The following is a 15,088-nucleotide window of genomic DNA, read 5'->3' on the forward strand; positions in this document are numbered from 1 at the left end:
ACTCTGTGGAAAATGTATTACATAATTGGTCTTCTGCCCATACAGCTGGGTCTATGTGCATACGAGTAACATATGGTATTCATAAATATATTCAAAAGAAATGTAATTACTGAGATTTCTCTTGAAGCAAATCTACCGAAGCCCCTAATGCTCATGTTCTCTCTAAGGCCAACCAAAGACCTTTAATGCAATCTTATCCAGCTGGAATTTTTATTTATCTATAAATAAATATCTGAGAAAATAATGTACAGAAAAAAGCACATTTTTCTCATTTGACAGGATTAATATAAGTTAAACTTTACCAGAAAAAAGTCATAACTGTTAAATTATGAAAGAAAAGAAAATAGTATAGTTACGACTTTAAAAGTCAAACAAATGAATTTTTTTCTTGTAAATTGACGTGTTTTTAAAGTTGTACAGTTTGGGCTTTTAATGTTGTTAACTGACGACATTAAAACACTTAAATTCGCAAGAAAAAAGTCATCAATCAATGAGCATAATCATCAAAGTTCATCAGAGCCGCGCTCGACGATGAAAGACGTGGAGCATTTTGTGCAGCTTTAATAACGGATAGATTTCAAAAACAAAGAAATGCAGAACCGTTTGGCGACTCAAAATCAAATGTGAATTAGCATAAGAACATTGAAACGAAAACTCTGGGCCTCTTCAAACGGAAGCATCCCACAGACTTGGAGGAGATCTCGTCTTTCGTGGAGGAAGAAATGATTGAAAATGAACGGCTGCAGGGATATAGATGGCTTCAATAACTGGCCCTGCAGAGATCCTGCAAACCACCCATCAATGAATAAAACATTAATAAAGCGTAAACCAAACAAAGGAGCTTTCAAACATTTGTGTGTAAACATTCAGCTTAATAGTTGAGGTCTAGAGGAAGACCAAAGAGGAACACAGAAACTTCAATAAAAGTTTAGCCGTGGTGTGTCCAATAGAAGTTGTTAAAGGTGTTGGGGTTTAGGAAAGTCAAACCGTCTCTGATGGATTTGTGGGCTTTTCAGAAGAGAACTAATGAGAGCCAGAGTTGTAAGATAACAAGGATGAGTTATTTATGGCATATCTAAGACAAAGAGGTCTGGGCAAAGAATTGGGTTTCTGCTTCCTCACATCCCCAGTAAATTATGTGGATTTTGGACATGAGTCAGTCATTTTTCCTCCCCGTTTTGCGGTGCATTAATCACGCGTCATCTCTCTCTCCCGTGTTGGTCTGGCTTCGCCGCTGCCCCCCTGTGATCTGCAGCCCACTGATCTGCTCGTGTTCTGCGCCGATCGCCGCCATCATTACTGCAAAGGGCAGCATCATTAAAGAGGGCCTCTCATGCTCGCCTTACTTTCGGTCATTTCCTTAATGTTGCCGTGTTGGAGGCTCCTCTTGCTAGGCCAGTGTTTTACAAACGCCACACATGTGAGTTTCAGTTTACCTGGACTTTTACACCCTCCACCCCGTCATATGACAGTTCAGACTCGTCAAGTAGAAGTTGGATTGGTTTCGATGACTTCCTGCTCCTCCATTGGTAAATGTGTGCTCGCTGATGCCTTTTACCTAAATATACATATGCAGGTCGTTGGTATTCTTCAGCTTAAACTCAAACTGCCGTCTGGGTTTTCATTGACGATAAAGTTTTCCAAAAGAGACGACACTGAGCTGTTTTGTTTCCCTGGAATTTTAATGGAAGTATCTTCTGTTTTCATCTCTTCTTGGTTCAAAAGCCTTGAGGCTTAAAAGTTAAGAATCCACTTGTGGAGAAGGAATAGACAACTTTGGAGCAAATATCAATTCTACAGAGTGTTTACAGGTGCCGTCACATGATAGGCCGCAACAATATCTGAGAGGGAGGGGGGCAGAGGATCAACTGGGAGGCTGCAGAATACCAGGAATGATTTAATGAAGGATTTCTCTGAAGTGTGAATCATACAAAACCACTTTGGTCAAGTGCTGTTTAAAAATATATATATAAAACAACTGTAAGTGTGTGTAATTTGTTCCATTGAACCGCACACAGACACGCACACAAGCTGTGACATTGTGTTCATAAAAAAACAGCAAAAAAGGAACAACACCTAAAGCTTAAATGCTTCTTTTTTTCTTTATTCAGTAAGCTTTGGACAAGGTTGTCCTTGTTTAGGTGGGTGGGTTATTTTCAATAAGCCTAGCTGAAAGGCGATGTAGATTTATCAAACTTTCACGATGCTTAGCTGCTTCTGTGTTTCTTTTGTACCAATTAAATACAAAACTTGTCTTTGCTGCTTCTGTCGGAGGCTTTTATACAAAACCAAACAGTGTTCTGGGATGTAACAAAAGGTTAAATGTTGATCCCTTTCTCCCTTCCGTCTTATTTAAAGGAAATTCAGTAGATCTGTTAACTGGATGCTCTTTACATGCCTTACAGTGGTAGACCTCATTTTGTCCTTTGAGACTAAATCACATCAGTTGACTCAGAACAGCTGGAGATGTGCAGAATGCAATAGGTATTCATCCAAAAAGTGCTTTTTCTGCCTTTTTTTTCCCCCCATATTAAGTCTTCTGCAAAATATCCCATTTTTGCGTTAAAGGGTTTGCTTTGTGCAGTTTTTCTGCATTTGAGTGACTGTGCAGCGATGCATTTCTCTGTGCTCGACGGTTTCCACCACAGCTATCTATATGTTATCCCAGTGACACAGCTGCACATAGGAAAGGTAACAATTAGTCATCTTCCAGCTCATCAGAGCGAAGAGTTCCTCTCTGGAAACTGTTGACTGCACCCCAGCTCGTTTTAATGACGCTCTCTCTGTGATGACCCCCCCAGCGGCTACAAATCTACTCTCCCGTTGTTAACTGTGTGAATGTTGTTAAACATCCTCTTAATTTTCCAATTATTATTACGAGTCCTAATTGTGACATTTTTTGTACATTTTTTCACTTTTAAAGTTTATCTGTTTTTGGTATCAAAACGTTCTTTAGAATTATTCTAGGACTTTTTGTTCTAAAACAAACTATTTTAGTATAAAAAATAAGGCATTTATGAAATCCATTTTCTAGACCCTGAGATTGCATTCTCAGTCGCTTTCTCTCTTCTCTTTTTATATTCAACTTCCTCTCTTTGTGCTGTCAAAAACAGGAATGTCACTGAATGTAAAATCACTGCACGATGCGCAGGTTAGTAAATTATTAAAAGGTGTCTATCCTCCTCACCTGAACCTGTTTCTGGTTCTGTAAAAAAAAAAGCAAAAGAAAATTCAGGTTTTGGGGGGAAAACAGGTTTATGTTGAAGATTTTTGGATTTCACTGACCATTTGTGGATTTTTGTTTACCCTTCAACCAGGGCTCCAGACTGCGTCCATTTGGTCGCATTTTGCGACCAAAATTTGAGAGTGTGCGACTGAATTTTACACCCAGTCGCACATGTGCTACCAGTAAATTTGCCTCCTCCACCCTCCGTATTTTTTATACATTAAACATGAAAGGAGCAAGTCAGTGATCGATGAAATGAGAGATGAAATCATCAATGAGACGCGAGCGCACACGCACGCAGACAGACACACACACTCGCGCGAATACTCATGAGACTGGAGCACACGCGAGCACACACTCGCGTTTCATTGAGTGATGCCTGAGGCGGCCAATGCAAGTGAGAAGAATAGGGAAAGTCACTGCAAGTGGCTAAAATATGTGGAGGGGCGGGGCCTAGAGATAATCGAGCGCGCGTAAACATCTGTGGGAAGGAAACGGAGACAAATGTCATCACAACCTGATATGTGCGTCTGAGCTATGAGCAAGCGAACTATTGATTCGTTCTTCCGACCTGCAGCTAGTGTACCAGTGACAGAGTGTACAGCAGGGGTCTCAAACTCACATGAAATCGAAGCTGCAGCGAGACTGAAAGAGACCAGGAATTAGGAGTTGTCCTTAACATTCAATTTCGTTTTAATATGCCTCTCCCCCTAAGTATGAGCTGTGATATTACATCTTTTATAATTATTTTAATGTTTTGTAATGGATGTAGCCTTTTTTTAATCAGTTGGTATTTTAAATTATTTTAATTGATCAGTGAACTACAAAAAACCCATCAGGACGCATGTCCCATAATGCATTGTTTTGTAGTCTGTAGGGCAGCTTTTAGTCAGTTCAATACTAAATTTCCAGCTGCGTTCGCTCTGATTGGTGTCTTGCTCTCACCCCTTTCTCGTGATATTTTTGTTTTGATTGAGAGGTGATGTTGGAGCAAAAACAAAAATATACGTCACACACCAGGTGATCTGTGCAGCGTTGAGTTCATCTGGGTGATCTCAAACACGCTTATTGTGCATCTTGGCTGAACCTATTTGGTGTCACCAACATGAATTTCCATCCTCTAATATTTACATACATTTAAGTATTGTTTAAAACTGTGAAATTACGAAAGGTTACTACGGTAATCACTTGTTACTAAAAACTTTTTTTTATTCTAAATGTATGGTATTTTTTTTACTATTTTTACTTAGTTGTACTGTCGTGACAGCGATGGTGCTGTCAGTTTACCTCGTTGTTGCATCTTCAAAAGTGCAGAATAAAATATGACACTGAATTAGAAACAGCACATTGTAATTTCTGCATCTATTATTAAAGTATTTATTTGTAATACAGTGGAAATTAGTAGATTTGGTTAGAATGTTGATTTACGGTATGCGCCCCTAAATTTTCTGGTTGTGCCCCTAAAATTTTCAGTTAGGGGCCACTATGCTCCTAGTGAAAAAAGTTAATCTGGAGCCCTGCCTTCAACAATGGACATATCGCTGGTTGACGTGCCGTAATAGTTTGACCGTTTATACGATCACCGTGAATCGTCTGATTCTGAGGCCGTTTTGATACAATCTGTGCAAATGTGCTTGATAGAAGGAAGCTAAATATGTAGTGGTAACCCTTGTGCTATCCTAGGCACTTTAACATTGGGAGTTGGGTCATCTAGACCCACTAGACAGTGCTCTGAACCTTTTTTCTTCAATGATTTGTGATCGTCACTGGTGTCCATGGATTACATGAAATCTTTCCACCTTTATCCACCTTTGTCATGGTAGGGAGAACACGTCAATGTAAGGGTGGGGTCATCTAAGATAGCACAAGGGTTAAAGGGTTAAGTTGTGATCAAGTTGACCCTTTGTGTGAAATAAGTAGTCCCTTTGTTTTATTAACGTTTAAATGAAACGACTACATTTACAGAGCCTCCTATTGTCCTCGCGTTAACTGAAGCAAACAGCAGTCTAGACTTGTGCAACGGCATGTTTTCCCTGCAGTGTGCAGAACCACTGACTGTCTTACGGGGTCAATCTTCAGTACATTTACAATTTTGTAATAACCACCAATTTTGCAGGACTCATCCTAGAACAAGCAGTGTGTTTAAAAATAGAAACTCAGATACTACTGCTAGCTAACTGCTTAACCCCACCACGGGGCTCTGACTGATTATAATGGTTTTGAATTGAAGCACCAGCAACGCTGCATAACCTGACTCAAAACATGTTCGGTCAGTCTGTCTAATATCTTATTTGTATTTTTAAGTGAAAATGTTCCCAACAATAGCTGGGTTGGCTCCAGCAGCCCAGTGAAACAGAGAAGGAATCTGAAGATGGATGGAAGGATTTTCCAAAGGCTCTCGTTTGTTTCCAATCGGACTGAGCTTTGGTTCGCTCAGAGTTTGCTCACTCTGAATACACTCTGAGCTCAGAGTGGAAAAACTAAACCAAAACCACCACCGTAGCCGGGCGTTATGGGGTGTAAATGAGTAGAAAGTAGACGATGAGACGCTGTAACTCATTGAAATTGTGGTTGGATGATTGTAGGCTCATTAAAACAACTTTTAACGTGATACCCATTTTTTCTCACACTGTTTTCCTGAATCTAGATGTCATAAACACTTCTGCATATCTTCTTAGCCCATGTCTTGTCAGTAACCGCCTTGCAGAATGCCTCCGCTGTACTAAAGTAGCAAGTAAAAATTGTTGTACCTGACGTTGATACAGACGTCCAAAATTGGTCAGCAAAATCTAACGTTTGAATAAGTGAACTATTCCAACAAGGATTGCAAAATGCTGGGCTCTCATTGCTTTGCCCCGCCCTCGTAATTCCTGGCCAATGACTGAAGAGATCGCTAGCTGCTGGGTTTTGTTTCCGAGCTTTGGTTTGAAGCAAGAAAGTCTGCTTGACAGCAGCCTGAATATAGATTCAAACACAAGGTTCAGGATTCCATTTCGGACCGAATCGTCTGAGGCTACATCCACTCTGTTAATCTGATATAGATTCATCTCCCTCTGACTGCTTTTGCCAATGGAATCTGCCCACAATAACTGGACCACAGCCAATCAGAGGTGGGGTCGCACCTAACTTCCATTGGTTTAGACTACAAAATGGGCCCAGAGATATTTTTTTCAGTACAGTTTTTCCTTGTTTATCGCAGGAGTTACTTTCTGAAAATAACCTGCGACAGGTCAAATTCACCAAGTAGTAAACTTTATTTTTTACAATAGTTCTAGTTGTTTTAAGATAAAACTCCTCTCTACACATTTTCTACATTTTCTCAGACAGACGTTGGAATATTCACATTTTTCTCTTGTTTAAACTCTCAAAGTTCAATTTTAATAGAAACATAAGTTCAAGTTTATACAATGAAAATAGAGATCTTATCACGATCAAAGATTTATGAAGATTTAGCAAAACTGAACACATTTTGTACGGGAGACATGGCACAGAGATCGATTAACAATGCTATGAAATGCTATGAAAGAAAAAAAGCATAATTGCACTGAAAAAAATCCACAAAACAATGAGACTATGAAAGATGAACCACAGTATGTTGAGGGACTACTTTACCTCCCTAAGCTGGGCCACTGGTTTGACCGAAGAGTTTTTTATCAGTTGCACCATTGGAAGATTGGATTACATCTGCCACCAAATTGGTCAAACTCTAGAGCCCTGAGAACACAGCCAACTTTGTCCATTTTTCAGCAAAAAAAAAAGGAATTTAGCTGGCAAAGAAAGGAAAAAGATGCATTCTTCTATGAGTTGCCATCGCGCTAAAAAGATGGCATTCCTGGCAGCACAGAGGAGGTGCATTCTAGTGCATGTGTGCACTGTGTCCCCTCAGAGACAACTGAATTCTCCAGCTTGGTGTCTGCTTACTGGGAGGAGAGTGAAAAAGCACAAATCCCATGACTGCTCTCAGCCTCTCCAATCTTTATAGTTTGAGTGCTGTAATTAGATTTTTTTGCCCCCCACCCCCCCTTCCCAAACACACACATTATCCTCCGAGGTTTATACCCTTTTCTGCTTACATTATCAACACATTCCCAATGACAGATGAATACACATTTATAGGTTCTCCTTTAGCCATCACTCGCCTCTAAACCTTGTTTACAACACACACATACACACACACACACACACACACACGCACACACACGCACACAAGGTGCTGCAGGAAAGATTTATTGGAATTCTCCGCCTTGCTTGCGGCTGCAGAGTTGTACATACTGTAGGTAATTAGAGACAAAGATAAACCTGTTCTGCTCTGCTCTGTCTATCCATCTCTACCTCTGCTTCTCTCAGTCTTTCTGGGTCTCTTGCCGCTGGTGGTTGTTATCTGCAAGAGCTCCACTCTGTACTGAAGACACATTCATCACCCACTGAGGAGTCCATACAGAGCAACCACCAGTAACCCCATTGTTTTTAACAGAGACAGGGTCATTCTCTGTATGTCTCCTGATTTGCATTTAGAGGGGCCTATCATCAGGCCTATAAGACAACCGGCAAAAAATGTAACCGTAAAGCCTTTTGCTATGTTCAACATAGCACTGAACTTGAATGTGCTTTTAGCATGTATTCATAGTTGGTGCGAAATGTCGAAGCGGTGCAAATCTCGTGAATCTTGCTCCAGGATTTTTCCTTTACAGCTTTATTCCGATATATGAAAGACTTGCTGTGATAGAATTCTGGTCGGACATAAACCGGAATTATTAATTTCTCCTCCCTGGCACTTGCGTGAATTAAAAAGGACACTACCCATACGTCGCTACCTAAGCCCGTTCCCTGAGTAGTCAACATTCAACTGGTTTAACTTTCAACACTCGTTCAATGGTTGCAGATATTGTATGTAGAGGCCAAAAATGATCGTAGAAACTTGGCGTGAATGAACTAGGAAGGCCGAAACGCCCATGCCGTGTATCTTCCAATTGTGGCCTGTCTCTTCTTGACGCAGATATCCAATAGCCGCCGGTCTAGCAGGTGTTTATTACTGTTAGATGCTGGTGTCCATTAAGATCAACCCATCTTCCCCGGGTCGTTTTTTGTGTGCAGCCGATGACCTATTGTCTGAAACACCCTAAATATTTCATATCTTGTTTTTTGTTACTTTTATTAATGTACAGTAATCCCCCCGTATTCGCGGGGGTTACGTTCCTCACCCCCCGCAAATAACGAAAATCCGTGAATAATTGACGCTGTTTTAAATCTCCCAGAGCCAGAGCCTCTGCAGAGTCAGAACCTTTTTCTGCCGTTTGGGTTCATTTCCAGAAGCTGGAGATGATGCAGGGCGTTTGCGTGACATCTTAAACGCGTAAACAATACCTTACAGTAAAGTACAGAGCAAATCGTTTTTCAAAATTCACGGAATGAGCGCTGTTCTGCGTCTCACGCTTGTGACGTCACGTCATCTGCGGCCACATGCGAATGGGCGGGGCGCGAATATTAAACCCCGAATGGGCGGGGGATTACTGTAATCCTAGGTTAAAAAAGCATTTTATTATTTTTTAAATAAGTCACCCTTTAATGAAGTTGGTTTGGGCATTCCTCAAGGTACTGTACCAAGATCCATTCATTTTGATTTAGTAACTTAAAATTATGATCTTTTACATTCTAAAATAATTTTTGTTTGACTTTGCCACATTGGCTGTATGTGAGACTTCGACTGAGTGACCCCTCCCCCCTGGCATCCCAAACAGGAAGTACCCGCTGGCCTCAAGAAGCCATAATCCCATAGACGTCTATAGAGAAATAAACAGCTGTTACTCTTTCTATTCATTAGAATAACCATTCTTGCTCTTATATCTATTTTAACATTTTTTCTTGATAATCTTAACCTTTTTTTTATATATATATATTAAGTTATAAAATGACCAATCAGATGTCTCAAACATGTGCGGCCCCCCCATATTCATATTTAAAACATTTGACTGATTTCCTGTAGCCCCCTTTTTATTAATGGTAGAGATGTGGACCTCCTACAACGTGCTCCCGATTGGTGAGAATGGTTGCTATAGAAACCATTGACTCTCTGTCAGAAGACCTTAAATGCACTAATCTGAACAGAAACAACACTTGCTAAATGCCTCTTCTTGTGAAAAATAGTAGCATTTACCATTTTCTGATGGCTTATAACAAGTATGGCACTTGTTTACTATAATAGTCATGGCTTAAAGCAGCAATAATGTTGACTTTTTTTGTTGCTTTACTGTCCAAAGTTGCAGTGCTTCTCAGAAAATAAAGAGGATTTATCTGAAACCAAATATTTCCCTTCTAGGACTAAACCCACTCAAATAAAAATGCAGGTCTATAAAGGACAGAATGGGTGACCAGAAGATGAAAGGGTGTTTATGGAAAATGAAAAGGGAAAGTGCAGGAGGGCAGATTAAAGGATGGATCAAAAACATCAAACCTGAATTGATGGTTTTGTTTCTTCTCTTCCTTTTGTTTTGCGGCCCACGTTGTCATTTTTCCCTTAGCCTTTAAACATCAGGAGCTGCTTCATAATATTTAATCAGATTCTCAGTTTGTGCATTATGGGGTTCAGGTTGCCCCAGCATATTATAGTCTTAATACACAGAAGATATGGTGCATATTGGAGGAGCCTCCGCTCTCCTTCTAGTGCATTTTTCTGACCACAATTCAATTTAGCTGGAGGTAATTTCCCTCCACCTGCACTCATTGTGTTTTCATCACTCCGCCTGCTTACTCCGGATTTTGTCTTCCACATTATTCACCCCGTCTACCTCTCCTCCAACTCTCAGCAGTTCTGTCTGTCAAAGCGGGAGCCTTCGTCACCTGGAAAGCTGAAGATCCACCGCTGGGAGGATGAGAACTTTAGGCGAGGAGTTATTCGTTTTGCACGTTCATCCTCTCAGCGAGAAAAGCTTATGTAATGCCAGAAGACGTAAAACACAAGAAGGAAGACTTAATAATCCTTTAGTGAATTTAATACTGATATGTTACTGCATCCAAATACAGCAGCGCTTTAATCAGTGAGCAGCTTAGTGGATAAAGGCAGACGGTTGGAATGTGCCCGGTTCTACGCTCAGAATGGCTTTAAAATCATCAGTGGAAGAAGGATGTTATACATGACGAGGCTTAATGGCTGGAGCCGTGGTGGTAACAGTCACAGATTAGTTTAAGTCTCTCAAGAGCGACCATGCTAATTGTCCTATAAGGCACTTAGGATAACCGGACACAAGCATGGATAGGCGTTCTTTAATGCAGGGAAATTGAAACGGCTTCCTTCTTCAAAGCTGCTAACTGAGACGGTTGTCTTTATCTGGGAAGCAGCGGTCGTCTACAGCAGGGAAGTTCACTCAGGATTATGGCTCTTGTTTACACTGACGACTGGTCTGAGGGTGAACCCATCATGAAAGCAGCTCATCCGGGGTTTGGATGGGTTTAAACTCCATGAAAAGCTGTCACAAACCTGCTTTGCATTTTTGATTGAACGCCACTTTAAAAAAGTATCTCTTACAAATTCTTTTCACATTTCCTACAAGTACTGACTATTGAGATTCTTCAGATCATTTACAGCAGTGATCTCCAACCTTTTACAAGACACTGACTGGTATGACGTCAGACAAGGTTTCCACGGACCAGTCTTTAAGATGTAGGCAGGCGGATGATTATTGTAGTAACGTTACGATGAAGGAGGAACAGAGACAACTCTGAGCTTTTATTTTGACACGCATGACATCGTACATCGCACAGGTGTCATCCTCCTCTCCTCTTCCCACACTCATTTTTTTTTTTTTGAAGTGGAAGGCTCCTCTTCTGTCTCCTGGCTGGGCCTTTTCCCTTTTGGCAAAGAAACTTTCCAAAGATGTTTGTTTTTTACTCATTTTGCTAGCTCCTGGGTTTTTATCTTAGCCTATCACGTGACTGTGAATAGCGCCCTGGCCTGTGTCAAGAGTGACATAGACTGATGGAACAGAGAATCGGGCCATTTTTCAAAAAAGAACACCTTTCACATTCCGAAACAAATAAAATGTAAGTAATGTAAGTTATTTATTCTTTCTGTGTGGCCCGGTACAAAATGACCCACGTACCGGTACTTTTTTCAACTACAATCATTCCTGACTAGATGGTGGTTCACCTTATGTGATCTTGCTGTTTTTCAGGTTTTTTTCTTCTTCTTCCAAACTGATTTTGCTGTTTATAAACAGCGCGCTGTGATTGGCCGTTGACTTGTCAACCTCCTTCGCGCCATGTCTCCAGTTCAGAACACGTTCAGTGTAAGAAAGGCTTCAGAAAGAAGCTGGTGTGGTTTCCCTTCTGGAGCTGCTGCAGCCTCCATCCCTTGCTTCCCGTGTTGCGTGGTCTCGTCCCAAGTACGTCACGTCCATATGGAGACGCTCGCTGTTGCTGCTTGCATGGCGCTGTGTGGGATGCAGATCATCTGAGACTTTCTCATGCTCATGTGAACACGCGAGTGACTAATCTCTGGGAGTGTCACTCCAAAGAACCAGTTTAGCTTAAAGGTTTTGTTTCTGCTGCTTTTCGTTAAAGTCCCACTCCAATCTTTGTCAAACATTAACGTCCTGATATATGACTTGAATAAAGAAATGTTCAGGAATGCTTCATTTTCTTTACAAATGTCCTCCATCATGAGAAAAAAATTCCACAAAAACACGGTTCACTATGGAGTGGGTCTTCGTCTGATGCTTTTTTTTTTCCTCTCATGAAGCCAAATGACTTTAGATAAAGTCAAAAAAGTTTAAAAGAGTGAAACTGTGCAGCAGAACGAGTCCACAGGGAGAAGTCGTGACCTTTCACTTCTCCTCTGGAAGCATCAGGGACGCAGAAGTCAGTCCGCCCCGACCAAAGCCACCGCCGAGGCAAGGTGACACCAAAGTTACCGTCTCCAAAAACTGGATTCTCAGCGTAATCCCACGGCTTCTCCGAGGCGTCACAAACCAGTGGTCACACAAAAACCCCCCCCCCAGAGTTCCATTATAAATAAATTGCACACATAGCAGCTTAAATCATCAATTCCCATCTATGGCAGATTAATAATTTAATGGCCCACTGTGTGCAATGCTAACCTCCCACAGCTCCTGATATTAACACAAATTTAGGTCACATTTGTATTCTGGGGCCTGTTTTATTATGCAGAGTGGCAGAGTTGATGATTCAGAGCAATTTCCCAGTGCTGACATGGAGGTAGTATCAGCGGCGGGATACACAAGAACTATTAGCAGGAGGTGGGGGGGGGGGGGGGGGGAGTCCTCCTCGTCTTTTGTTGTACAGAATTCTGGGACAGATGGATGACTTCATCATACGCAGGCTGTGATTTATACGCTATTGCTGCCCGATTCTTCATTATTTTTTAGAGACGCAGCAGCAGCAGCTTCGCTCCACACAACGCTTCAGTTGGAAACGAGAGCAGCTCCCGCTCAGCTGGAACTCATTCAGACATTTAAATCTTCAGATATGGAGCAAAAAAACCAAAGAAAATCCTGCCTGGAATGCATTCTGAATCAGCTCAACCCAAACACACAAAACTTTTTAAAATGATTATGGGATGGGCGCAGGACCTTAGGCTTGGCAGCCGCGCTGTGGCAAAGTGTAAAATGTTCACATTGTCCCACAATATGGAGGAAAAAAAAGCTTTAGTTCAAGAGATCTTCACAAAATTTCACACACGCACCACCAGGTTAATTCTACAACCAAAAAAATATCATTTTTAGTTACAAATTTAACCTATACTGGTTTTAAAGTTTGTAGAATTTGAATGGCGTTTCCGTGGCGAGCTTGCAAAAGTGGCGTTCCCCTAATGCTCGCAATTTCCCCCCCCCCCTCTTAACCAGAAACTTGTGAAAATGTAATACTTGAATTCTTAGGTCAGGCTGATCAAAATGATGGCATGCAATAGAAACATATTAGCAATGTGGGCGTGGTTAACAAAAAACCTCAGTTGCCAAGGAAATTTCAAAACTGTACTTTTGCAGATTCTTCTAAGGATTCCATCGACCTGTTCGTCACTCCCGGCCAACCAAAAAATGAAATGGTTGCTATGGAGATCAAACCAACGGAAAAGCTGCCATTTTGGAAAAAATTTGTGTTTTTTTTTTTTCATGTCTTTTTTCAATGAATTTGTCACATGAAGGGGAGCGTGGGGCAGCCACTCGGGTCAAACGGAGGCGGCGAGGGTGTAGTTGGGTGTAGGGTACAGTTGAGCTTGGAGGCCGTTCAATGCAGCTCATGACTTTTATTTTTCATAGTTTTATAGCTTTGAATTAATAACTAGAACTTCAATGACTTGACAGATCAAATCTCCCTGGCGGTTTTCTACAGTAACAACATTCCCATCCGGTCCATAAAAGCCAGAGGAGTTTTCCCGAATGGCTGCCGGTTCTCCGCCGATCTTTGGCGCCTCCTGACATTTGGCCTGTCCTCGTTACAGGTGTGAAGGCGGTCTTCTCGGGCCATTACCATAGGAACGCCGGCGGCTACTTTGACGGCCTGGACATGGTCGTGAGCTCGGCCATCGGCTGCCAACTCGGCGAAGACACCCATGGCGTCCGGGTGGTGGTGGTGACGGCCGACGGGGTCGTCCATCGCTACCACAGCTTGGAGCAGCTGAGCACTGCCGGCATGGACGAGGACCTCCGGGCGCTGCTGGAGGCCTGAGAGCGGGTGGAGCAAATCAACAATTTTAAGGAAATTAATTTAGAATTTGATTTGAGAGTTTGTGTTCTGAGGCAGAGCTGCACTCTTCTGCATCAAAGTTGATCGGTTTGAACCAAAAACCAGCCTGACATCCTGACTGTACTATTTGGATTTCCATTCGCACTACAGTTTATATCCAGCATAAACTGTACTCCTCGGGGTGTACAGCCATTTTAATGGCAATAAACTACATTTAAATTCAGTGTTGTGTTCAAACAGGAGGAAGTCCTTCAAACAGAGTCAGAAAGCAGGTTAAACCATCCTGCAGTGAGCGTTCAGAGACCCCAGTTGGTCATCATTTTTGTCCAAAGTGAGTCCAACGTTACTCATCTGTCAGACGGTGAAAGCTTTCAGACGCAACGACAGTGTCGCACAAAATCTAGCAAAACAAAAATCAGCCAACGTTTCTGCACAGAGAACCAGAGTGGCACTTCACTTTTTTCCAGCATATTTTCACGATTTTCAAATGAGTCCTAATACAAAAACTGGACGTCAAACATTTTACATTGACGAAGCATTGACTGTATACAACTGGAGCGAGTGAGGACGACGTCACCCATAGAAAAATACTTACTTCTGATACGGTCGGTAAGCAGTGATGGGGTGATCTGAGTCGTCATTTCCATGGCAACCATTCTCGTTTGGCAGGCTCAGGAGAAGCTGTCAAACCGAAATAATTTAGCCGAATAAACCTGTGTTGTTTTCTAGGACAGACTGTCTGCAGAGTCAGTCTGTCCTGGGGGGGGGGGGGGACTATTGGCACGCTGCAACCCCACTACCCCTTCCTGTCACCCTTAACGGAGAGCTCTCTGTTTACAATTTTTTTTTAAATAACCCGTATTTTTTCGTTTGCGAATAAAGAAATGCAATAATACTATTTTGGGCTCAAAATTCTTTATATGTGTCCTCCAGAATCAGAAAACATAAAAAAACCACATTTTTTTATCAGAGTGGGTCTTTAAAGGATGGTTTTTGACAAACAGTTGACTCCTCTCCTGTCAAACCGCAAGCAAGAGTAGCTCTGAGCTTTAGCGCCCTCTATGGTTAAGTGACTTCATGCATTAAGGGCCAAAACATTGAAAGTTATTATTTAAAAAAAAAGGCTCTTCTTCTTCTTTTTTTTTTTTTTTTTTGCCTTTTCTG

General features: G+C 41.6%; 1 protein-coding gene across 4 annotated transcripts in view; it reads left to right on the top strand.

Annotated features, from left to right (window-relative positions):
• cpped1 (calcineurin like phosphoesterase domain containing 1) overlaps positions 1–15,088 on the top strand; it is a 39,940-nt gene that overhangs the window by 22,709 nt on the left and 2,143 nt on the right. For 2 of the 4 annotated variants that reach the window (XR_002292458.1, XM_020711917.2), the window contains exon 6: positions 13,680–13,912. Coding sequence is in view for 3 of the 4 variants with exons in the window: in XM_020711917.2 (XP_020567576.1) it covers positions 13,680–13,906 (227 nt within the window). In the remaining variant the exon portion in view is untranslated. Of the gene's footprint in view, positions 1–13,679; positions 14,149–15,088 lie in introns of those variants that run through there. The other 2 variants (XM_004080125.4, XM_020711918.2) reach the window with 1 other exon arrangement.

Source organism: Oryzias latipes, chromosome 19 (genome assembly GCF_002234675.1).
Source record: "Oryzias latipes chromosome 19, ASM223467v1".
NCBI classification, from domain to species: Eukaryota; Metazoa; Chordata; class Actinopteri; order Beloniformes; family Adrianichthyidae; genus Oryzias; species Oryzias latipes.